Below are 25267 nucleotides of genomic sequence, written 5' to 3'. Positions count from 1 at the left end.
AGGATCAGTGTGACAACATGCCAGCAGTGGTGCCCTAGATGCAGACAACACTGATGATGACTGTGTTGAATACTGGTTTTCAGTCTCACATGTCCAGACTAACTTTGTCTCTTTCACGTAAGCAATGAATTCCTGTGCTGAAGTCTCATTTTAAAAAGTTGATTTTTTAAAAACATTTTCTCGAATACATATCTACACAATTATTATAGGGTTGTCATATTTGGAACCATTTTGTTCATGGGTGAGAGGGCCTAACTTGGCCCATTTCCAGCCACAATGTATTATCAAAATTTTCACCAACCAGGGGATCTGGAAGGTCAACGAGTCCTCCTGCCACACTGCAGAGCATGACACCACTGAAATTATGATTCTGTAGTTGGTTTGGTTTTGGTTTTTTTAACGAATCAAATGGCCCCTCCCTTATTTTCCCATCACTAACTTGCCTAGGGAATGAGATTTTCCTACACCATGCTCCCAGACTATTATATGGGCTCTCCATCCCTCTAAGAGGTAATATAAGTGTAAGTAGAGTCAGGATGAGCTCTACCCTGACATCTGGTGGTAAATTATGGGGAGTGCAGAAAGAAGTTTAGAGTATTCGCATTAGCATTTCAATTATTTGCATTGGCACTCCCACCCCACTTAGCATACTGCACAGCAGCCTGGGATGGTTATTTTCACAGCTGTGGGAGCCCCAATTTCGTTGTTATTGGGGCAGGAGCAATAAAATGTTGTCACCCCGATTAAGTAAATGAGGAACTACAAAACTGTCTTATGATAGAAGGTTTCATTGTCAGCTGGATAGCGCTTGCTAGACGGGGGACATGGGTTCCAAAACCCATTGAAAAGAGAGAGGCTGGGGACAGATATCTGTACTTGGTGGTGCAGGCTCCTTGTGTGAGCCAGAAGCACCAGTTCCACCTGTGTCTCTCTCCACTGTGGAATGTCAGAGTTAATGTTTGATTCCCTTAAGAATCTAGATACAGGTTACTGAGCTGAACTCACTGGCACTGGGGCTCCCCCCACTATGAGCTGGAATCACTAAGAGCTGGAATCACTGAAGAGCTGGACTTGCTGAGCTGAGAGCACTGAGTACTGTGCTAATGAGTGGGGGAGCCTGAAGCAATACCGCAGAGCAGCTGGCAGAGCGGAGTGGAGCAGTTTGTGCAGCCACTGGGTGAGTGGAGCCAAGCAGCTCACAAGGATGGCTGGAGTGGCTCGCAGGACAGCTGGTGGACCAGAGCAGGTGGCAGAGCAGAGCAGCCCACAGAGCGAGCGGAGCGGAGCTGTTTGCAGGGACGACTAGTGGAAGCAGAACCCCACGAAGAGGCAGGGCAGTTGGCCCCGAAACCACGTAAGGTACCCCTTTCTACCCAGGCTGGGGAGGGGACCTCTGCAGAGAGACTCTTGAACTCTGGGGCTGCACTGACCCGGGACAGAGACTTTTGGATTGTGGGACTTTTGGGACTGTGGGTGATTTGGTGGTTGCTGGACTCAAGGGCCCCGAGAGAAGGACACAGCCCAATTTGCTGAGGTGGGTCTTTGCTCACGGTTTGACCTATGAACTCTAGCTGAGGTATTTTCCCAATTTAATGCTTGTGGTTTATCATGTAATTAAAACTTTTCTGCTACACCAAGACTCTGTGCTTGCGAGAGGGGAAGTATTGCCTCCTTGAGGCGCCCAGGGGTGCGTGTAAGATTTTCCCAGGTCACTGGGTGGGGGCTCGAGCTGGTTTTGCATTATGTTGTGGGGAAGGGACCCCTATGTATTGAACCCGGCCCTTGCTGCTATCGTTTCGGCCCGGCAGAAGGGTTACATTTTCCACATTCCTTTGTTTGCTTTTGTTTTTAAACAATAAAATCATGGACTGGTAAGAGCTTTTAGTCAGGGCTCACGCTGCAAGAGATTGCCAGTTTCTTGCATTCTTCCTATTCTTTTTTTCCAATCTTTTATGGCCCTTAATTGTCTATAAAGAGCTGCATTCCCCTATGGTGCTATATAAATAAAATAACTAACAACAATGCTCTTGAATTAATTGGGTGCCTTTGCATACTGTAGTCTCTTGGAATAGCCTTTCCTCTGTACAGGCCCTTAACAACTGAGGCCTCCTGGTCCAGTTGCTGCTGATAATTCAATGTTATGTTGTCCACATGTGCGTAACGGATCCAATTTTGTTCCTATGCTGTCTTCTGGATCTTTGATGGGGGAAAATGTTTTTTGGCATTAGAAGTATATATAAGAAAATTGCTCTTCCTCCCTCCACACACACTTTTTAAAGATCTCATTGTCGACTCCCATTAAATACTCATTCTCTTTTAAAAACTCTCCCTGAGATTTTTCTTTTGCTCTCTCCAAGAGAGTGTAGCGCAGCATCCCTCAGCATTGACTGCTGGATGAGAGAGATGTTTGTCCGCTTGCTTCTATTGTTTGGGGCTGTCACAATAAAACAATCCATGCCTAGGGCTTAAGCTGCTGGGCTGCTGATAATACCCCCACCTTCTTGCACTTGGTATCTTATTTGGATGGAAAGACAACAACTCTATTAAGCCCCAGGAAGGGACAGCGCCTTATTCAGTACCTTGCTGAACCAGGCCTCAGTCAGCTGCTGTACTGTTTTGCAGCATACTGATTCACATGGCCTCAGAGAGCAGTTGGGTTTATTCATTCCAGGAGCCAGTTCACACCCTTTGTCTGGCAGCCTGTTAAGACTCCGAGGACGTTAAGTGTGTAGAATGGAGTTAGATGAATGAAGTTTAGTGTAATTCAACCAGAGTCCTGTCTAATTTCTTCTTCCCTGTGTGCAGTGATTGACGGTGTCCAGATGCAAATTGAACAGCTATGAGCACAGTCTTCAACTTGAGCCTAGGCAGCCATTTGTTCCCCACGCAGAGAAAGTGCGGGGAAGGAGAACAGTGAAGCTTGTTGTCTCCTCACTGGGAGGGACAGTTGGCCTATCCCACCCATGAAAGGACTGCAGTCAAATAATAAAAATATCTACCTCCATTCATCAGGAGGTCTCAAAGCAGGCCATTGTACTGATGGGGACACTGAGGCACAGAGAGGTGGCATTGCTTGGCCAAGGTCACCCAGGAAGCCAGTGGCACAGCTGGGAGTAGATACAGGTTTCCCAGTGCCCTAGCCACTAAGCATCCCTGTGGGGATGGGAGCCCTGGAGCCCTCTTCCCTTGCCTGGGGACTAGTAGCAGGGCCAGGGAGAGCTGTGGAGACTGCACCTGATGCAGACAGCAGCAGGGGAAGTGTAGTACTGGTGTCCTCTGCCTTTCACCTGAGGTGGAAGCCGGAGCATCACCAGCAGTGGGAAGGGGAATACAGGAGTCTACTTCCTTCCTCCCAGGCTGAGAGCACCAGCATGGGCCTCTGGGGAAGGGGGAGCCCTGGAGCCCCCTCCCTTCTGTTTGAGAAGAGCAGCATAAATCTTGGGCTGGGGATCAGGGACACAAGGGAGCCCCACTCCCTCCGGTGGGAGCTGCCCTGTCTGGAAAGTACTTTCAGCGTGCACACACACGCCCTAATGGCTGAGCCAAAAAAAACAAAGAGAGAGAGAGAGAGAGAGTAGGGCACCAGTATGGGAGCCCTCCTTGCTTGTCCCTAGAACTGTCCCTGCCCTCCAGGCCAGAAGATAGAGTAGGTGTCACTGTTCCCTTTAAACTAGGTGCATGCGTGAGCTCATACATAATATCAAAGGACTGAAAGGGGTCATCTAGTCCAGTCCTCTGCACTCATGGCAGAATTAAGTATTATCCCATTCTAGACCATACCTGATCGGTGTTAGACTAACCTGCTCTTAAAAATCTCTACTGTTGGAGATCCCACAACCTCCCTAGGCAGTTTATTTCAGTGCTTAACCACCCTGACAATTAGGAAGTTTTTCCTTATGTCCAACCTAAACCTCCCCTTCAATTTAAGCCCATTGCCCCTATCCTCAGAGGTTAAGGAGCACAAATTTTCTCCCTCCTCCTTGTAACAATCTTTTCTGTACTTGAAAACTGCTATCATGTCCCCTCTCAATCTTCTCTTCTCCAGACTAAACAAACCCCGTTTTTTCAGTCTTCCCTCATAGGTCATGTTTTCTAGACCTTTAAACATTTTTGTTGCTCTTCTCTGGACATTCCTGAAATGTGGTGTCCAGAACTGGACACAATACTCCATTTGAGGCCTAATCAGCAGAAGAATTACTTCACGTGTTTTGCTTACAACACTCCTGCTAATACAGCCCAGACTGATGTTTGCTTTTTTTGCAACAGTGTTGCACTGTTAACTCATATTTAGCTTGTGGTCCACTATGATCCTCAGATCCCTTTCCGCAGTACTCCTTGCTAGGCAGTCCTTTCCCATTTTGTATCTGTGCAACTGATTGTTCCTTCCTAAGTGGAGGACTTTGCATTTTTCCTTATTGAATTTCATTCTGTTTACTTCAGACCTCTTCTCCAGGTTGTCCACATCATTTTGAATTTTAACCCTATCCTCCAAAGCTCTTGCAACCTCTCCCAGCTTGGTATCGTCCACAAACTTGAAAAGTATACTCTCTTTGCCATTATCTAAATAATTGATGAAAATATTGAACAGAATCAGACCTAGAACTGATCGCTGCGGGTCTCCACTCGTTATGCCTTTCCAGCTTGACTGTGAACAACCGATGATTACTCTCTGGGAACAGTTTTCCAACCAGTTAGGCATCCACCTTATAATAGCTCCATCTAGGTTGTATTTCCTTAGTTTATGAGAAGGACATGCAAGACAGTATCAAAAGCCTCACTAAAGTTAAGATATATCACATCTACCACTTCTCCTCCCACTAAGGCTTGTTACCCTGTGGAAGAAAGCTATTAGGTTGGTTTGACATGATTTGTTCTTGACAAATCTATGCTGACTGTTGCTTATCACCTTATTATCTTCTAGGTGTTTACAAATGGATTGTTCTGTTTTCTCTGTGCTAGCACGTATGCACTCAGCTTAGAGGGATCATTGTGCTTGACCTTCAGTTGGAACGACCTCGGCATGGATGATTGTTCCAATTTGATCAGCTCTTACATGGTAAGCAGGCTTGGGTATAGAAGTATTTGGATAGGAGACCCCGAGGTGCTGCAGGAAATAGTGTTAGGTCTAGTCTACACTAGAAACTTTTGCTGGTATAGTAATGTCAATTAGGGGTGGGATTTTTTAATGACATTTTTATACCAATCACAGCTGTAATGTAGATGCAGCTTCTACTGGCATCGCTCGAGGGATGCAGTGAGTGACGGTGAGGGGCCGAGCAGGGAGGGGAGGAAGAGAAGAGGGACACACATGGTGAGTGGGGGGGAGACGAGTAGGGAGGGGAAGAGGAGAGGACAGGAGGGGTGCACGTGGCGAGTGGGGAGGGGAAGAGAAGAGGAGGGATGCCCACGGTGAGTGGGGGGACAAGCGGGGAGGGGAAGAGGAAAGGAGGGATGTCCATGGTGAGTGGGGGGACGAGCAGGCAGGGGAAGAGGAGAGGTGAGGAGGAGGGGACGCATGAGGTGAGTGGGGGCAAATAAGGAGGGGAAGAGGAGAGGAGGGATGCACATGATGGGGACGAGCGGGGAGGGGAAGAGGAGAAGAGGGACACAGGTGATGAGGGGATGAGTGGGGAAGGGAAGAGAGGAGAGGGGCGCATGTGGTGAGTGGGGGAGGATGAGAGGGGAGAAGGAGAGAGGCGCATGTGGTGAGTGTGGGGGATGAGCGGGGAGGGGGAGAGGAGAAGGAGGGGCACATGTGGCAAGTGGGGGGGAGGAGCAGGGAGGGGGAGGGGGAGGGGCGCAGGTGGTGAATGAGGGAGGATGAGCAGGAAGGGGGCAGTAGGAGGAGGGGTGAACGTGGTGAGTAGGGGGGATGAGCGGGGAAAGGAAGAGAAGAGGAGGACAGAGAACACTGAGCTTTTCTATGCGCCATGTAGGTTTCCCGGCAGCTGAGCAGGCGATATCTGCTACTCAGCTTCCCGGGTTCATCAGTAATCTCCCTGCGAGGTCCAAGGGACCCAGGAAGCTGAGTAGCAGATGCCATCTCCTCAGCCACCGGGGAACCTGCATAGCACATAAGCAAAAACTTCTGGCAGAAGCCCATTCCCATCAGGGAGGGGAGGGGAGGGGAGAGGCAGGGCCACCACAGCACAGGTGTCCAGTGGCAGAGTCGGCAGTGGCTGCCCCAAAGAGGCTTAGCCTCTCCTCGCCTATTATACTTCCCACCCACGTCTCTCCACTGTCTTCCTTCCCTACTTTCCTTCCCTCTGTCTTCTCTCTAGGGGCCTGATTTACAGCTCATTGAAGTGGAGGGGATGTCAGTGGGTTTTGGATCTGGCCTTTGTTTCTCGTCTTGTGCTCCCCACCCTGCAATGTCAGAGGATATAGGACCACTAGGTCTGAAATTCTGCCAACTCTGATTATGCCCTGCACTCACAGGATCACCACACCTTTGATCCATGCCCCACTCCCTCCCGCATCCCACATCACTAGGCTCCCTCTTGCAGTGGGTCTCATTCTCTCCCCACTCAAATAGGACTCCAGTTTTTTTCCTGTTCTTTGGGAGCAGGATGGCTGGGGTAGTGTGAGTATCACCGTAAGGCAGTACAGGAATGGTCCCGTGGCCTAGGCCCCCAGTGAGCGGTGCTTTTGCACCATGGGACAGCTTGATTAATTGTGGGACTCTCCCAGGTGGTTCAGGTCACTCGTAAGCCATTCATCACAATCACTAGTAAGAATCACTGGGCCATGGGATTAGCTAAAAGGAATTGCTCCCTTATCCCCACAGGTTCCAGCCTATCCTAGGGCTAGTGAAGACCCGTTGGTGGATTGACCTTTAATTTCCCTAGGCTGAGACAAACAATTCACAGAAAAATGAGGCACCGGGAGATAAAGTGACTCTCCCAAAGTCACCAGCAGAGCCAGGAACAGAACACAGCTCTCCCGTGTCCTACAGTAGTGCACTCCTCTCCCACTCACATACACACTCCCCCTAGTCCCCCCAGCTCGTCAACCCTTTAGGGTACTGATGCCAAAGTTGTCACTCAGGTAACTCTCAAGTACACCCAAGAATACAGCCAGATGAGGAGAAAGCATCCATGGGCCAGAGCAAAATACCCAGGAGAATCCAGTCAAATAACCAATGGGAAATTATCTGCGATCCTACCACTCTCTCTTTTGATCCCTGGATGCTGCTCGTTGTTTACTGTTGGCACATAGGCCAATACCTGGCTGGCAACAGGGCTGCAAATTGGGTGAAACAGAGAGAGGAAACGCTGCTGACGGCCCATGGAAACCCTTGGTGCGGTGTTTGATAGCCTGCTGGGATACGAGTCATCAACCCAATGAAGAATGAACGAGAGAGCTCCCCAGTAAGTGGAAGGGATGCGTTGTTGGAAGTCAGGGCCCCTGGGACCAAGGAGTGATTGTCACAATTCCTAGATTAGTAGAAAGTGAGGGGTGGTAAATAATTCTGTATCCATATGTTATGGCTGGGGAAAGAGGTACAAGAGATTCTGACTTTACCAAGTTCACAGAAGCAGCTTGGGATTAATTTTATTACCCCTCCCCTCATCCTCCCCTTTTCTTCTCCCCTATTATAGGCTACATCATTCCTTGTCTTCAATAAGATTGTAAGCTCTTCTTATGTTTTGTGCAGCATCTGGGGTGTTACCAGAGTATAATATTATTATAGTCAATTACTGTTATTATGGCAGATTGAGAGATAGGCACCAGGAGTCCTATATTTTAACCTTAAGATCATCCTTTCTCCAATAAATTATGTACAAGAGAGAATATTTACTCCCAGAAGAAATGATATGAAGATTGCACAGGTAAGCACTCAAAAGTCAGGAAATGCCCACGTTAAAGTTGCCCACGCAATTGTGATATAGTGTGTAATTACATCGTTACTGTATTGTTCAACTAATACAACAGAATGTCATTGAATATTTTCTTCTACAGCCTTAAATGTACGTGTTGTATCATTTCTGATTGTCCAGTACTCTGTATAGGAGAGAGTTTGGGTGGTCGAGTGGATCACCACAGGCCAGGGACTCAGACAACTTGTGCCCCTAGTCCTAGCTCTGTTGGCAGCTCAGCTCATCTCTCCCACCCTGTTTTGATTGCAAGCTCTTCAGACCAGGTGCCGTCTCTTGCTATCCGTTTGTACAGTGCCTAGCTCAACAAGGCCTGTAGACACGACTGTGATACAAATCGGTAACAATAACAGTGGGATAAATGTATATACCTAGTGCATAATCAATGAGGGAAAAGGGCACTTTTAGAGACTTAATTAGGAGGCTGTTCTGAAGCCTACAATCTTTTCACTGACTTTAAGGGGCTTCGGCTCAGGCCCTTCATGGCCCTGAGCATACAGTAAAATAAAGGCTTTTATGGAACCCTTCCTCATTCAAAACCCATGTGCAGTGCTAAAATACTGAGCGCTTGCACTCTGCATGGACCAAGTGTTATTTTCAGAGGGACATGCCTCAGCCAAATCACCCCTCAATTTACTTCAGCATGATCAAAGGCCTTATTCTATGCAACCTATTTCTATCTAGCTGGGTAGGCACATGGTCCTCCTCAGCATAAAATCTGAGTGCCCATTTCCCTTTCAATTCTCCACCCCCAGCCAGGTCAGCAGGAGCGCAGTTCAAAACATACATTGTTTCTTTTAATAATAATAATGTTCCTCCAGTCCCAGTATCTAAAACAGCTGAAACCTTGTTTGCACAAGCTTTCAAATATAAAAATAAAAACATCAAAAATCTGCCCTTGGGTAAGAGGCTAAGTCTACAAAGTATCAGCATGGGAGTTCATGATTTTGGTAAGTTATGAGTCACTGGTAGCAGAGTTGGAGAGTGGGAATGCTCACACAGTCTCTTCTGTAGCTGTTGCACCCAGACTAAATTTGGAGCTTGTCTACATGAATATTTAGATTGTAGCAAGATGGCTACCCCTACAGTAGCCAGCTGCACACTAACTGTGCCTGTGGACCCAGCTCCTGTGCACTAACAGTTCCTTAGTGTGCTTTGATCTAGTCCCATTTCAAAGTTGTAGGTATCTTTATAGGACCCCTGCCCCCTAGTTTGGATCACTTGGCCTTTTGGGAAAAATTTAGTCGATAAATAGACTCTCTCTTCCATTTACAATCTCTTTTACCCTCCAAATACAGCTTCTGCTGTTGGACACCATCTAAAAGTCAGTGAGATCAGGATCGCACGCAGTGCCAGTGGGACAGGAGAAGAAAGAGAAAGGAACATCATAACATATCTCAGGGACAAGGTGTATTTCAGTACCTTCACCCACCCCCAATGAATCAATTCTGGTGAAAGACTGCCAGGCCTAGGCCTAGGCCTAAAAAGAGACAGTCTTCTCTGAGAGGATCTACAGGCTGCTTCAGATGCACACCATGCTGCAAATATGCTTCATAGAATTTAAGGTCAGACGGGACCATCATGATCATCTAGTCTGACCTACTGCACATTGCAAGCCACAGCACCTAAACCTCAACCACAAATAGGAGGACCACCTCAAGAGGTGGACACTGTTTCTATTGGCTTTCTTGCTGAGACTTCCGGGTATAGTGCCCAAGGGTAAGGATGGATTTATGGTATGTGTGCCTAGCCCAGTGGAATGAGAGCCCATCAACACATTCCTACAGCTGGTCAGAAAATGATGCCTCTCCCCTCCCCCACTGAAAATGTCAACTTATTGTAGAAAATACAAAAACTAAAAATTGTCTGCCCCAAAAAGATAAAATTGTCAATTTTTAGCCATTTTTTTCCAGGTTTTTGGTTTTCCAGTGAAAAATCAAAAACTGTCAAGGAAAACCAGCACTTTCCACAAAACTTTTGTGTAGGTGTGTGCTCTCAACGGCAGAGGATGAGTTCTCTGCCTGGCATGAAGAGTGCTGAGCACTGGGATTCAGGCCTCTTTGGGAGAACCTGAATGAGGCTCCCATGAAAGAGCATGCCAGTTCAGTGAATACAGCACAGTTGGTATGTTGGCAGGGTTTGAGCTCTCTTTATTTTGCCGGTCACAGGGCAATGCAGGTTCATATGTAACCGACTGGTTAATGTGTGTTACAGGTGTCCCACTGTGTCTGATTTGCAGAGGATATGACTTTGTTATAGCCACAGCTTTAGCTCAAGCTGTAACCGCTCATTATTTTAGCTCTGGAGGTCTGTGGTGTGTTGGCTAAGTTGGCAGCTGTCACATATCCACTGACAAAGGTGAAGGCACCTTCTAACAGTTGGTCACCTTTATTACTCTATCCCTGCCATCACATGCTCCCCACTGGCCACTCCTATGCCACGCATTGTCCTTACCTTGCGGCTTCACTACGTACATGCACTTGAACCACTCATGGTGTCTGGGGCTGTGCCCAGGCCCCTGCTCACTCAGGGTTAGTTGGGTACCCACCTTCTCAGAACTGCTTTATGAGCAGCTCTTTGAAGTCAATGGATCCAAGGACTTCAAAGGAGTCTTTCTATTGACTTTGAAGGGGTTTTGATTGGTCCCTAAGATCTCTCCCTATAGGGAGAGATCAAAGGAAGACGGAGACGGGGGAAGTGAGGAAGGAAAGGCAAGAAGGGGGTAGAAACACAAATCCTGGGATGGAGAGAGAGATAAGAAAAGGCTCCAGACAGAGAATTAGGAAGAGAGAGACGAGAAAGATAATATGGAAAGGTGGGAATTCAGATTCTGTAGGGCAGGCTGTGCTTGATGTCCTGGTCATGGGTGAATGGGAGACCTGAATGCTGTTTTCTCAGTCTACATATCTGAGCCTGACCAGGTGTGAGACCATTTATCAAGCTTTTAATGCACTGTGTACCCCATCTGTGAGGATTCTCAGTTCTGGACATTCTGCAGTCCTTGACCTTGGACAGCTGCAGGTGTCATTGAGCCATATGATAAATGATCATTTCTCCTGGAGAATACATTTCCTTCCACTCCCCCTCCCAACACACATACACGTCCCATATTGCATAGTGCACATCCTGCAACCCACTTGTAAGTTGCACCAAAATGCCGTATTCATCACAAATACACAAGTCCCACAGACACATTGCATAATGTACAGATACAACATTCAATAAAACACACAGCAATACCACCACGGCAGAGACAGACGTATCGAGGACAGTACACTAAAACCTCACACAAACTATACACCTCAACAATGCACAGTTTTCCCTTTCTGCTCACTCCACCATGCCTCCTGGTTTTAAACAGCTGCACCACTCATTTTCCTATGTAAAGCCTGCAAATTTTGCCAGATCAACTTGTGTCTTCAGTGCTATTCTAATAAAAGTTAAAAAATACCAACCTGACCCCTTTGCTAATAAAACATTGAGGTTGCACAGTTAAAATAAGAATGATTTTAAAATAGTAAGGTAATAGAAACATTAAAGTTCCTGAATCAACTTTTAAGTTAGCTATATAAGGCACAATTTTATGGCCGATACGATATAAAAAACTAGGGACAGAAAATGCTCTATATGTGCAGCACAGCCACGTTAACCTTGTTATGGGTGAAAGGCACTATAGCTAATGCATAGATAGACTAGATGGCCTAAGTGCTTAAACAACTAATGGCATAAGGCACATTTATAAAAGAGTGGACACACACACATGCACAGTGCATCTAAATGTGTACACTCAGACTTAATTAAATATGTTTATTATGCATTAAAAGTAGCCAGCTTTCTATCCTTTTGAGCTTTATTAATATCCAGCCTTTTTATTTTTTTCCCCCAAAACGGTTGTGGAGGTACTTTTCAATAACTAGTATTTTCATGCCAGCTTTCATGGTTCATCTGGCTTTTGAATCCTTGGGTGGGTGGAGGAACTTTTCTAATCTTTAAGAAAAGGAATAGTGACTTTTTTTTTTTACCCTCTCAAGTGGCTGAAGGGATTTTGCTCAGTCTTTTGGAGAAAAAAATCGCTTTTGGCCTGAGACTGACCATGGAGAATTTCAGCCCACAGATTCTGGTACCCTGATTAATGTTGAAGGGACTCTCACACTGTGGGTAGCCCCATTAGTTTAAATTAGATTATTTGAGTAGTAAAATACTATTCAGCAGGAATAAATGTGCAAGAATCTGACCCCAAATCTTTCTGAAAGTTTGGAGCATGTCAAAATTGGATTATCATTGCACACAAGAAACTATCTTGGACCTGTACCAGATACTGCTAAGCAAGGGCTGTGATGTACCTCTTTTGCATGTTAATACAGAAAGTAGCAATATATCTCCTCAGTCACACTAGCTTCACAAAGGAAGTACAGATGCTGTGACCTCAGAATTCCAATTTCATTGCATCCTCCATCAGGGGCATCTTCCAGATGGGGCAGAGTCTAATTCAGGACCTCTTCTGTTTCATATGCCATGTTCTGGGTAATAACATGAGGACACCATGCTTGTAAAATTAAATGGGCTCTTTAATAAGAGAATTATTTAAAGAGATGCTGCAACTGCAGCTAGCATTCCAGCCATGTGCACACAGACAGGCTTCTATTCCCTCCTGCAACCTGTGCTCCTTCCTCCAAGTTCCATGCAGATTGCTGCAGATCATTCCAGAGTGGTACAGAATCCACTTCCAATATTATTATTTCAACATTTTTATTACAGTAGCGTTCAAAGGCGCCAGTCAGAATTGGAGTTTCATTGTGCTAGATGTTGTACATACCCGTAGCGTAACATGGTCCCTGCCATGACTGAGGTTCTCCTTCTCCCAGGCATTGAACCAAGAAACCATTCCAGGTGGGTACAGAAATCCAGTTCAGGTTCTTTTTCTTAGCCTTCGTCAATAAACTAAGAACACATGAGACAGTCCGAAGGAAATCCCAGAGTGAAGTTAATGTTCACGTGGCATATCTTTAGGGCATACCTTTAAGTGATTTGAATTTACTCAGCATTTAAAAGGGGGGGGGCAAGGCATGGAAAACATGATCCTCTATTTACTTGCTTGATATTAATCCACTTTTATTTTCTTTTTTTAAAAACTGTAACAGGAAAATATTTTGAAATGGTTCTAGCTCCATATTAGTAAGAATCCCTACCCCTCACACAGCCTCAGCATAACATCTTGCGGGGGGTCACAAGACCAGTATGGTTTTTTCAACACGCACATCTAGTTGCATTTAAAATAAAGGATTTTTAAAGCATTGTTAACACCTCACCAAAGACTTCAAGAAACGTTCTATTTAGAGATGGTGTGGCTGCTACAGCATGTTGTACCTGATGTTATTTCTCTTCCCCTTGCTTCTATTACTGGGACGTTGGCATTGAAACAAAATCTTTTGTTTAGAATTATTGCTTTAGATTCCCGTCCCTGAGGGCCATGTCGTTGTTTGTATGAGATGCAAGGATCATTTAAGAATCCTTGCCACAGTAAGCAAAGCTTGGAGTGTTATCCCCGGTCTCGTGGCCCAATCCAAATATCGGGTAACTACATTGTGCCTCCCTCCATCCTGTAGTTTCAGTTGTGAAAGGGATTCACTTCCTTGCTAAGCAAATGTGCACTGTTGCTGTGCGTGATTAAACAGGTGCCACATTCCGTCACAGAGCTGGCTGCATTTCAGTGGGGAGAGAAGTGATTTCTATATATTGGCTGCGTACCTTTTTAAGTCTCTGAAGCACTGTGAAGGACCTTTGGGAAAAGATGGCACTCCAGTACATAACCACAAGGTTGTTATGCTCTATTTGTGACCTCAGAATGGGCTGCCATGGAGACAACTGTAAGGGAGCATCATGGTCCAAATGACAGGGCATGGGTTGATGAACCAGGACTCCTGGATTCTGATCCTGGCTCTACCACAGATTTATTTCTTCAAGGTCACACATTCACTTTGCCGCTGTTTCCTCAGCTGGGAAAATATACCTTCTTGCGAAAGGCTTTGAGACTGCCAGGTGGGGGATAAGCAGCCGGAGCCAATAAAGGCTTAGGGGAAAAGTTGCTGGTGCCATGGAAATACCCTTCAGTAGCAAAACAAAGAAGAGGAAGGGAGGTGTAGGACACCTCCTGAAAAAATATATATGTTTGCAAGCAGAATTTTCTTAACAGAATGGCCCCAGCTGGTCCTTGGTGATATTGTGCTACAGGCAATGGAGTTCCAGCAAGGATGAATTGGCCCAGTGTTTCAAACATTTCCTGAGGGCATCAGCGTCTCTGTATCTACAGTCAGCATTCCTGAGTCTCCCACTGGCCTCCACTGTAGTGTCACAAGCAGAGCTGGCCTGGTGTGCTGGAGTTCATGATGCAGAACTTTACTGTCTGATGAGAAATCCAGTCAGACCTACTGCTCTTTGTTGTATCAATGGGGAAATTATTCCCCCTTCACTCAATAACTTCCCCCACATTGCTAGGGTAAGAGCCCACAGCAGCAGTGAGCCCTGCATAGTCTATGCACCCATGATCTGAGACGTACGTTCGATGATATGTCTGTATTTCTATAATATGTATAAAATGGTCTAGCTGGCAACACTAGGTGGCAGAGGTGGGATCCTTTCTGCTCTGAGCGCTGTCCTATAAGGCATTGCTTGTTTAAGTACAGTCGCATTTAGTTGGAGCTGCAGGAGAGAGAGACAGAGAGATTCTCTGTGTTTACAGCCGGCGCAGGCTACGACAGGCATCTAACCTGCCCCCCCCTTTCTCCATCACTTGAAGGAGAGAGTGTGAGGTTATTTGGGAATCTGGCTGTCGTGGGTCAGCTTTCTCTGCACTGGATTGTCTGAGCTGTTAGAACACAGCCCAGGGAGACAGAAAGGAGACAAGAATCCCATCTTATTTTTTAAAAAGAGCGAGCGAGAGAGCAGGAGAGCGAGAAAGAGAGAGAGAGAGAGAGAGACAGATAGACAGAAGCATGAGGACCTACTGGCTGCACAGCATCTGGGTGCTGGGATTCTTCCTGTCCCTCTTCTCCTTGCAAGGTAGGTGATAAGTTCATTTCTTAATGCCTCCCCCCACAACCCTCTTGTCTGATTTGGGGCTGATGAACTGAGGACGAGTTGGAAGATGGAGATGTATCTATTTGAATTCATCCTCCACCTCCTTCAGGAAATAAGAGCCAAGGAGAGATTATTGTTGGTGAATCTTCTGGTTAGAGGACACCTCCTGTGCCTGACTTGCGGCTGGGTTTGTGTTCTTTGCAGGGGACTGCTGGGAGAGGGGGAATCGGCAAAGGAAGGGGCTGGATGGAGCTGGGTGTCCCTGCTCTACTTCCATACGCAGCCTGCGTTGCTTGGCACTTTGGGTTACTAGTGCCGATGCGCCTTTCTCTGGAAATCTCGGTTAAGTTTTTAGAAGGTGCCTTTGTGGCTCTTTGGTGTGTCCACACAAACATTGCCTCCTCCCCACCCCCAGCAAAAAAAAGTGGGGGAGCCGGGGAGGCAGAGATGGGAGAAGGAAATGCTCTGGGTATTGGCTCTTGCCAAGAGCGGAATTGTCAGCTGGGTTTCATGCTTATAGAGCTAAGTGTAAGTAGGATGTAGTTTGAAAGGACGATAGATATTTTTGGTTGGTTTAGAGGGGTTTTCTGTAAACAAGAATTAAGGGTGAATGCATACTGTACAGTATGTACAAACTAGCACACACACATACACACTCTCTCCCCCCCACACGGACTTGCATCTCATACACAAGCAACACACTCACTCATACATGCCAATAACGGCACATACACACATGCCCATAAATATAACATACAGTGTACATAAACTGACTCCAGCTCACTGTGCCACACACACTTCTATCTCCCTGTCACATGCAATTCCTACAGTGTCACGCACCTGGATACACTCACTTCCATTGCCCTCTTACTTGCACACATACACGCTCTTGATCCATCTCACCAGCACTGTTGGTTTGCGCACATGCTTTATCTACCACGCAGCACCCCTTTTGTGCACACGCACACACACGATCTTTATTACCTGTATGTAGGCCTACTCTCTATGATACACTGCCTCGCATGTGCTTGATCTCACACACACACACACACACGATCTCTTGTGCTGGGTCTTTCTCTCACACACCTTCTCTGTCACACTCTCTGACACCCTGTCCTGCTTATGTACACACTGTCCCTCTTTTCTCCCTAGCTCACACTTGTGCACACACTGTCCCTCTGTCTCACAAGTTGTATCAAGCACCCACGGAAACCCCTACACCCACTCTCTCCCTTCTGCACACTTTCTCTCAGACATACTAACACAATCTCTCACGCTCACAGGCTCACCCTTTCCCCACCACTGTTGCATGCCCTCACTCCCATACTCCTCATACTCCTCCCCTCTCTCTGCTGCACACGTTATCTGACTGTTCTCTCTCTCTTGCTCACGATGTCACACATACATGCTCGCCTTCATCTCTCACAGATTTTCTCTCAGACACACGCTTCCTCAGCTCTGGATTGGGAAACAGGCACTTTCTTCTCCTCATGTGCCCATTTCTGAGGGAAGAGGGAGAATTTTTCAACACACGCATACTCCCCCCCACTCACACACACAAATAAATGCGTAGCCACTGTGAGCAGTGCAGTCCAGTGGCTTGGAGTGAGTGTCCCTCTACTCTGGGAGAACTGGCATGGACCCATCAAGGAAAACAGATACTGTCAATTCACACAGACTCCAGATTCCTCCTATCCCTGATGCATATTGTCCAACTAAAGCCACTGGTCCTGGAGCCATACCAAAGCTGGTGTGAACAGTGACCTGGAGATCCCGAATCTGGCATAGTTTGGAGCTGCTTTCACCTTTTGCAGTGACTCTGGTCCTGTGGCTCCCACTACAATCCATGCTAAGCTTGGTAGCTGCTATCCTTTAACCTGTTCCCATGCACTAGTTACATAACAACTGCACAAATCCCCAAACTGTGTTTCCCTGATGCTGCCAGAGATAATTAACCCTTTGAACACTGAGCTACCATGTATCCTCTGGAGACGGGGAGAGAACAATGCTAACACTGGGACCACAGCTACAAATCCTCCCTCCTCCCAACTTTTGGATAAACTGGAACCCAGATCGGAGCCACTCCTGGTTCCAGTTTTGCGGATCTGAAAGCCAGCCACAGAATTTCCATCTGTAGTCCCCAGGGAGTGAGAGCCCGTAGAAGGCAGGGTGTGGGGGCTGCCCAGGAGAGGCAGGGCGCTGTGGTGAGCAAACCAAAAGGTGCTGAAGGGGTTAAAAGGAAAAATGCTGCACTCCACAGTATTCAATGGTAATGAGCCCAGAATGTGTCAGTAACACTGGCAAGTGTGCCTGTGCGGGGCTGTTACTCTAGAGTACTGGAGTATTGATTTGGATAGGGAATGCCTCCTCACCTAGCTTCCAAACACCATCCGAGCACTGCACGTCGCAGACAGCTAGCCAACTGGGCTTGACGTTTTCCAAGCCACCCTAAAACAGACTGCCCCCCTCGGTCTGTCTGGGGGTGTATGTGTATACGGAGGTGATATTTCCCTTGTTCCAATCTCCCACGGGCGACGGAGCTGAGAGCAAAAGGGAACTGGGCTGATGCTGTGGGGCACAGCCAAGCTGTGACTGAATGGCAGGCAGTGGAGGGAGAGAGGATCGCAGCTGAGGCTGGCAGGAGAGCTAAGGACTGCACAGTGCCAAGTGACTCACACAGGCTGTCTCCTCTGGTGCCTTTGCCAGGGTACACGAAACAGGTTGAATGTCCCCTCTGCCTGGCTGGGCTCAGGGGCATGGGGATGGAGAGGGGGCTTTGCTCTTTTCCTCCTTGACACAGCTTGAGGTTTGCAGCCCTGCACTGAGTTTCACTCTCCTCACTCCAGTGCTTAGCTGGGTGGCTCAGGTTTCCTGTGCTACTCTGCTTCTGCGTGGTGGCAGGATAGGACTCCCGTTCTCCCTGCCCTCACCCTTAGGCTGGGCTGGGCCAGTGTCCTCGCATTCCCCTGGTGCCAACCCAAGCCCCAAAAGTGGGCTCTTACAAACCTTGCCTTGTGTTGCCTTGGCCCCACTGCCCTGTTTGAGCTGGAGGCACACAGCTCCTATGCTTCCCAGCGCCCCACTCAGGTTCGAATCCATGGGGCTGCCTCTTGGACCACACTGTGCCCTCAAATCTGCACAGCCTTTGGTGTATTGATTTATTTGCCAGCATTTTATCTTCACGGCCTTCCTCAGTAGAGCCAGTGTAGCATGATGTGTAGAGGGGGAGCAGGCGAGGGGGGTTTGACGGCATGGCATATGTGTGTTAGTCTGTGGTGCCTGTGTGCTGGTGAACGTGATGAGTTTGTGCAGTATCTGTGCATCACTGAGGGAAAGGAAAAGTCTTTCCCCACTTCCTTGGATATACTTTTCTTTCTAGTTATTCTCAGGGTGGCTAATGCAATCAGGGAACACTCCCCACACGTGGCTATATTGACGAGATAACGACTCTCTCAGCTGGCTTACGTTCCCTTAAGTGATGAAGATGTGCAAGGCCCAAGGTGAAGCTGAATTTACTTGCAGACTCCAAATGGAGGGAGAAGGCAGAAAAAGCTGGTTAGAGTACTGAAAACAAGGATTTTTCTGTCAAACCCCGTGAGTTTGCCCCAACACCCACAGACCACTAACTCAACGCAGACAATAGCTACCACCCCAGTAATGACCCAATCCCTCCACCCTTTAGACACCTCCACTCCCAGTCATGTGATCTGAAGGCTTTACTATGACAAATAGAGGCTTGCTCCAACTGTCAGCCACTAATGTCCCTTTCCTAGTCCTGAGACAAGTATCATCAGGCAGGCTCTGAGACTGGTGCTGGGAACAAAAGCCAGGTGGTCTCTGGCACTAGCATGGGTTTACGAGGGCAAAGGACCTCCTCATTCCCTGCCCCTTACACAGGGGCTGGGGTGGTCAGTCCCCATGCTTAGGGTCATGCAGTGATTGCTCTCCTCTGCCCTTCTACCTTGGGGGCATTCCTGTATCTTGGGGGTTCAGGCAAGAGAGCAAACAACTTAAAGGAGCCACCTACCAGCTGCATTTCCTTTCATCCCACAAACAACAGGGGCTTCTTGACACACTCCCTTCCATCACCTCCTCCTTCTCCCCTGCCTCCTCCCATCATTGATCAATGGGAGAGGCAGCCCTTTAGAACCTGAGTCTTCTTGTCCTGTGCCAGCAGCGCCTCCTGCAGCCCCCCTGGGACTTCTGCAGTCCAGGCACCAGTGGGATGGGATTAACCCTCATTGGGGGAGGTGAGATTCCGCACAGAGCTGACTGGACAAGAGGTAGGCTCATTCTGATGTGAACTTCAAAGTGTATGATAGGGATATCTAGAACCACTGGGATGGAAGCCTGGTCCTTTCTATGATATGCAGCACTGCAATCATGCTGTGCTGGGGGAGTGATGAGTGGGTGGGTGAACGAGAAGGGTGCTCATTTGGCAGGAACAGGGTCCTTCTGCGATAGTCCATCCCTCCTGCTTAATGCTGTTAAATGAGAACAAAGGGTGCTATAGTGAGATTAAGAGCCAATGAAAGGGAAGTCTTCTCCACTGGGCCTATAGAAAACCTGCAGAATTCCCTGCTAGAGAGAGTCACTGGGGTTACTGAAACTAGCTTTTGGGATGGGCTGGATGATCTTATGTCCATGAGTACAACTAGTCCAAGAGCAAGGTGAAGAGGCACTGAAAACTTGTGCTTCGGGGAAGCATAAGGTGATTCCCATGGGGATTTGTGTGGAATTTATCTAGCCATCCACAGACAGCATTGCACAACTGGCCAGGTACCTTACTAGTGGGGTCCCTTTTCTGGGAGACGCTGCCAGTGGCAGGAGATTGAGTTCAGTGACCCAATGGCAAATTCTCCCTCTTTAAGAGGTTCCCTTTTCCTTAAAGAAGAATGTGCTGTGATTTCATGTGCTGTTCAGACTCAGTCAGGGAATTGCTTTGACAGATGAAGCACACTCCTTGTTATCGTTTTGTCCAGGAGAAAAAATATATCAGTCACCGCACAAACCATCTTGTCCAGCTCTGATAATGAGAAGAGAAAATGGTAAGGGCAGAATGGATAGCACTTGGGGTGAGCAGTCTAGACAGTTCTCTCTCCCAGTGTGGGGCAGGGTGGGAGAGATACAGAGACTTCCCCTCCCAGTGTAGGACAGGGGGACACTATGGAAGGACAGGTACAGAAGCAGCCTTCCCATTGATTAGGGGTATGGAACAGCTTCCATATGAGGAAAGACTAAAAGGACGGGGACTATTCAGCTTAGAAAAGAGATGACTTGGGGAGATAGGACAGAGGTCTAATGGTGTGGTGAAGGGGAATAAGGAAGTGTTATTTACCCCTTCACATAACACAAGCATCAGGGGTCACCCCATGAAATTAATAGGCAGCAGGTTTAAAACAAACAAAAGCAAGTACTTCTTCACACAATGCGCAGTTAACCTATGGAATTCATTGTCAGGGGAAGTTGTGAAGGGCAAAAGTATAACTTGGTTCAAAAAAGAAGTAGATAAGTTCATGGAGGATACCTCTATCAATGGCTATTTGCTAAGATGGTCAGGGATGCAGCCGCATGCTCAGCATGTCCCTAAGCTAGAAGCTGGGACTGGGCAAGAGGGGATGGAGCATTCAATAATTGTCCTGTTCTGTTCAGTCTCTCTGAAGAATCTGACACCAGACATTGTTGGACGACAGGATACTGGGCTAGATGGACCATTGGTCTGATCCAGTATGGCTGTTTTTATGTGAAGAGTGGAGCAGAGGGGACTCTGGGCAGGGGGAAGAGGCACAGAAACAGGCCCTCCCAGTGTGGGGCGGTGGATGCTGGGGGGAGAGGCACAGATATATACCCTCCCAGTGTGGGGCCGGGGGGACTCTGGGAATTAGTGATGCAAATACAAATGGGTGAAGAAAGAGAGGTAATGCCCTGATTTTGTTCTATGCCATTTGCCTTAATGCAGCTCAGAGGATGGTGAATTATTAGGGTTATGGCCCAAGGGAAGAGTTGGAATTAGAGGTTGATGTTTGATATTCATGGCTCAGTCCTGCCTTGGCTGGAGCATAAATATGGAAGCTGAGATGCTGCCCCATGTATCCTGTCCAGTGGGGTTCCTGCCAGCCAGGGCAAAGTTCCCCATCCCACTCATGCAGAAAGAAGTGGGAAGTGCTGTGAAGGGTGCACCTCTGCTTCCCTGAGCCATAGCAGAGTTTGCCCTGGCTAGGGCTTGCTGATGTTCCCTTCCTTGATCTCCTTCTTCTGAAGCATCAGGGATGGCCATGGCTGGAGAAGGGACATTGAGTGGGATGGGGGGCAGGGCTCTGAGGTGGCACCAAGCATTCTCTTTCTTAGGGGTTTGGCTGGCTGGTGTGCTGTTCACATGCTTGGCATCTAACTGATCACCATATGTGGGGTCAGGATGGAATTTTCCACCAGGCCAGATTGATAGGGATGTTGCAGGTTTCCGTCTTCCTCTGCAGCGTGTGGGTGCAGGTCGCTTGCCAGGAATAGATGGGTATATCTCACTTAATCATTTCCCTGCCATTGCAGGGGATTCTAACTTGTTGCACTTCAGTCCCTCCTATTCTCTGGCTGTGGTACACAATTCCTGTGGGCTGTATTCTTTGGTCTAAGTTTGGTTGTTGGGTTTAGTGTGCAGGGGGGTGGGTGTTGGTGGCCTGTGATATACAGGAGGTCAGACTAGGTGATCTGATGGTTCCTTTTAGCCTTAAACTCTATGGGTTTTACAACATAATCAGGCAGCTGGCTGATGGGCCTGGACCTACCCCCTTCTTAGGGAAGCACCCCCAGTGCTTCCTGAAGCTCTATGGAAGAATCCTGCCCTACTGTTTCCATTGGAAAACGTATCTTCCTGCCCCCTCTTTCCCACTCATTTGTGAGCCCAGGGCAAGAATTGGGGCTGGCTTGTAGTGCTGCTGTTACTGGATTCTCTAGGTTGGATTTCCAGGGTAGGAGTCCAGGTGTGAGGGAAAATGGGGACATTCATGTTAAGGCTGGAGGGATGGGATCAGAGCTAGGGCTGGTGGTTCAGATAAGATGTTTGGATCTGAAGGCAAGTTTAAGGTTAAGGGTTTAGCTAAAGTCAAGGGGGACATAGATGGAGGTTTGGGCTCAAAAATTGGAGTTTGTGAGTTTCCTGTTCAATTAGAGCCACCCTAAATTAACTCCTACATCTGAAGCCAGCCTGTCCTTGAAATCAACTCCTCTCTGCAGGGCTTGGGCTCTGGCTGACCTTGGGGAAGTCTCTTTCCTCATTCCTTTCAGGGCTGGAGGGAATCTCTCTTAAATAAAACGATCTTTAGGTGGGTTTTTTTGTCATTTCTATAAAAAAATGAAGAATTGCCTTGTGAAGGGTGTGTGACAGAGAGAGAATGTGAGCGATGAAGGGGGGAATGAACAAGGAGACAAATGGAAGGCACTGGCAACAGTCATGGAGTTTCCAGCAGGGAAATCAATAGTGTATCACTGCACAGATGTCCGGGTGTGAGTGTGCAATGCCTGTGAGTAATCACAGGTTTCCCACTCTGCCCATTAGCACTTATATATAGTAGGTTGCAGGCTGGAACCACTTAATCCTTACAACCCACTGGGACAATAACCATTAATATCCCCCCTCGTGCCCTCCCGCTCATGCACCTGCATATGGCTAGGCACAATCTGGCCCTAAAGTGACTTATCCAAGGCCACACTACAAGTTATTGGCAGAGCTGACTCAAAGCCTTACTGAGTACTAGCCTTCTGCCCAGTGCATATGTAAAAATGCTCATGTGGCCATACACTTGTGTATGTATGTGGGTCAATGTGTTTGCAGGGTGAGGATTCACATGTGCTCATGTCTCATGTATTCAAAGGAGCAGCTATGATTTTTGCATGTATAGATATATTCCAGTGCACATGAGTGTGTATCTGCCTTTGAGCGTGTGGGTGTGTGCGCATGCATTTGTGTTTTGTAAGTATATATCAGTTCATGAAGTGGTTGCATGCATTCCTGAGCATGGATCCAGGAGTGTGCATGTCTGTGCACACGTCTGGGTATAAAATCATGGCTAGGTGCATTTGAATGAGTCTTTGAGTTTTGAAGGGTGCATCCCACAGGTGGTGGATTAGAGAGATGGAGGGAGAGGGTTAGTGTGTGTGTGTGTGTATCAAAATGTGCATGATGCCTGTGTGTGTGGTCACCACTGGTAAGGAGGCTTGTACAGTAGGTGTGTGTTAATAACTATGGTTGCTGGGAGTATGTGTCGGGGGTATGTGTGGAGAGTATTCCTGTAGAGTTCAATGGGTGCACATTAGTGTGCAATTAAGGCCAAATCTACCCTAATAGTGCTTTGCTGGAATAGCTATACCTGTATACTACACCTTTGAAATGCTCCTAGTGCAGACATGACTCATACCAGCAAAACTGCACTTTTGCCAGTATAGCTATTTCAGCTCCTGAGACATATAATTATATCCAAATCTCAGCATTCACTCAAAATTATCAATATGTTTCTAGCCCGTATGGTTATGAAGACAGGGTTGAAAATGTGAACTTAGTGTAACCAATCTAGGGTTGTCTGCCTGAGTCTGCAGACAGCCTTCAACAGCAGCTCTGGATGTGGTGAACTGTTCCATTCATCTCAGACAAGTGCTAACTCTCAGATTCCCCTCTGCCAATACCACCCCAGATGATGTCTTTTTGTGCGGCTGAAGAAGATGGGGTGGGCCAGGTCTATTACAGTCAGGCAGATATATCTGGCTGTTGAGGTAAATATTAGAGAAGATACCCCTGCTACCATCCCTGCTTTGCCTAGAGAGGTGGGGTGTGGAGAAGGGACCACATCTGATGCTCCTGAGGAGAGTAAGAGAGCCTATGCTGCTGTCTCTGCCTCTTTGGAAGGGCAGGGAGGCCCTGCCACTCTAAGTGAGGAGTGGGACCAGAGGAATGGAGCTGTGGGGTTCTTGTGTGCCTAGGGCCTGGAGTTTCTCCACTTCTGGAAGAGACCAGAGACTGCAGGGCTGTATGAAAATGGATCAAAAACCCTCCTGTGAACTTTCTGAAATGTCTGGAGAGGGCTTTCGTTCTGATTCATTTCTGGTCCAGAGCGACAGTTAGGGACTTATTTAATCTGAGGAGGCTCTGACTTCTCCTTTGGGGAAATATGAGGGCAATTGGCACCTAAATACACGAAGTGTGTGTGTGTGCAGCACCTGTGCTCTGATAGCTGGAATTAGTGTCTAGCCAGATAATGAGCTGTTGTTGTTTACTATGTTCAGTTCTGGGCACTTCAATTCCAGAGAGATGTGAACAAAATTAGAGTGAATTCAGAGAAGAGCAACAAAACCGATTAAGGGGCTGGAGGGACTGCCTGACTTATGAGGAAAGCTTTAAAGAGCTAAACACATGGCTAGCTTGGCCAAGTGACTAAAGAGGAGATGTGCTAATGATCTCTGTGTATGGGAGAGCATGAAGCCCAAGGAGGAAGAGGGATTGTTTCGCGTGGCCTGAGGAGTAGAACTAGAAATCATGGTGCAAAATTAAGAAAAGAGGAAATCTGGGCAGGAAAAAATTATCTTGCACTAAGAGATGTATTTGACTGTGGAATAGTTTCCCTAAGGGAAATGAGGGAAGCCCCATCATCTGGGACATTTAAAACTAGACTGGGCAAAGCCCTGGAGAATAATTTGCGCAGAACAATCCTGCAGAAGTCTCTCAGGAGATAGTCCAGATGCCTTAATAGATTCTTATACAATCACTAATTTCTATGCATTTACTGAACCAGAACAAATTTCCCCAATCTGGAAAATAAGTGCATTGTTGTCCTTTAAGTCATTTCTCTTTCTTGTATTATATTATTCTGCTGTGAGGAAGACACTGGAGAGGGGCTGAGAACCCCTGGATACTCTCTTACTACAGTCACTAGAGTTTCATGGATACTAGGTTTCATGGGTTTGATTCTTTCATTTAGTGGAAGTTGAAAATGACTGTGAGGGGCCATTGGTCCTCAGTCTACTAGGTAGTTGAGTGGAGGTGATGTCTAGGATGGCCCCAGACACCTTTGAGGTGAAACCTCATGGTCAGCTCTCTGTTCTCCAGGATCCCTGACCAGCTGAAGTTCTAACTAATGTCCCACCTGGACTGTGTGATATGCATATATCCCCTCCCCTCCTTTATCCCATCATTTTTCTAAGCAGGTAATTGGACAAAGGAATAGTTAGTCTGAGGCCGCCAGTGATGTGGCTGAATTCACTTGTGTGAATTCATTCACTTGTGTGAATTCACTTCTTGTGTGTCACAAGAGCTGAGATCAAAACAG

The 25267-nt window shown here is 47.3% G+C and overlaps 1 protein-coding gene across 1 annotated transcript in view; it reads left to right on the top strand.

Moving 5' to 3' along the window:
* The first annotated feature begins 13778 nt into the window (after positions 1-13778).
* LOC120399662 (limbic system associated membrane protein) overlaps positions 13779-25267 on the top strand; it is a 1355472-nt gene continuing 1343983 nt past the window's right edge. Inside the window, exons 1-2 of the mRNA XM_039528133.1 lie at positions 13779-13916; positions 14806-14936. Coding sequence (XP_039384067.1) covers positions 14870-14936 — 67 coding nt within the window. The 5' untranslated portion in view covers positions 13779-13916; positions 14806-14869. The remainder of the gene's footprint in view (positions 13917-14805; positions 14937-25267) is intronic.

Source organism: Mauremys reevesii, linkage group 1 (genome assembly GCF_016161935.1).
Source record: "Mauremys reevesii isolate NIE-2019 linkage group 1, ASM1616193v1, whole genome shotgun sequence".
NCBI lineage: Eukaryota > Metazoa > Chordata > Testudines > Geoemydidae > Mauremys > Mauremys reevesii.
The sequence above is the reverse complement of the archived record's forward strand: the minus strand, read 5'-3'. Positions and strand labels throughout refer to the sequence as shown.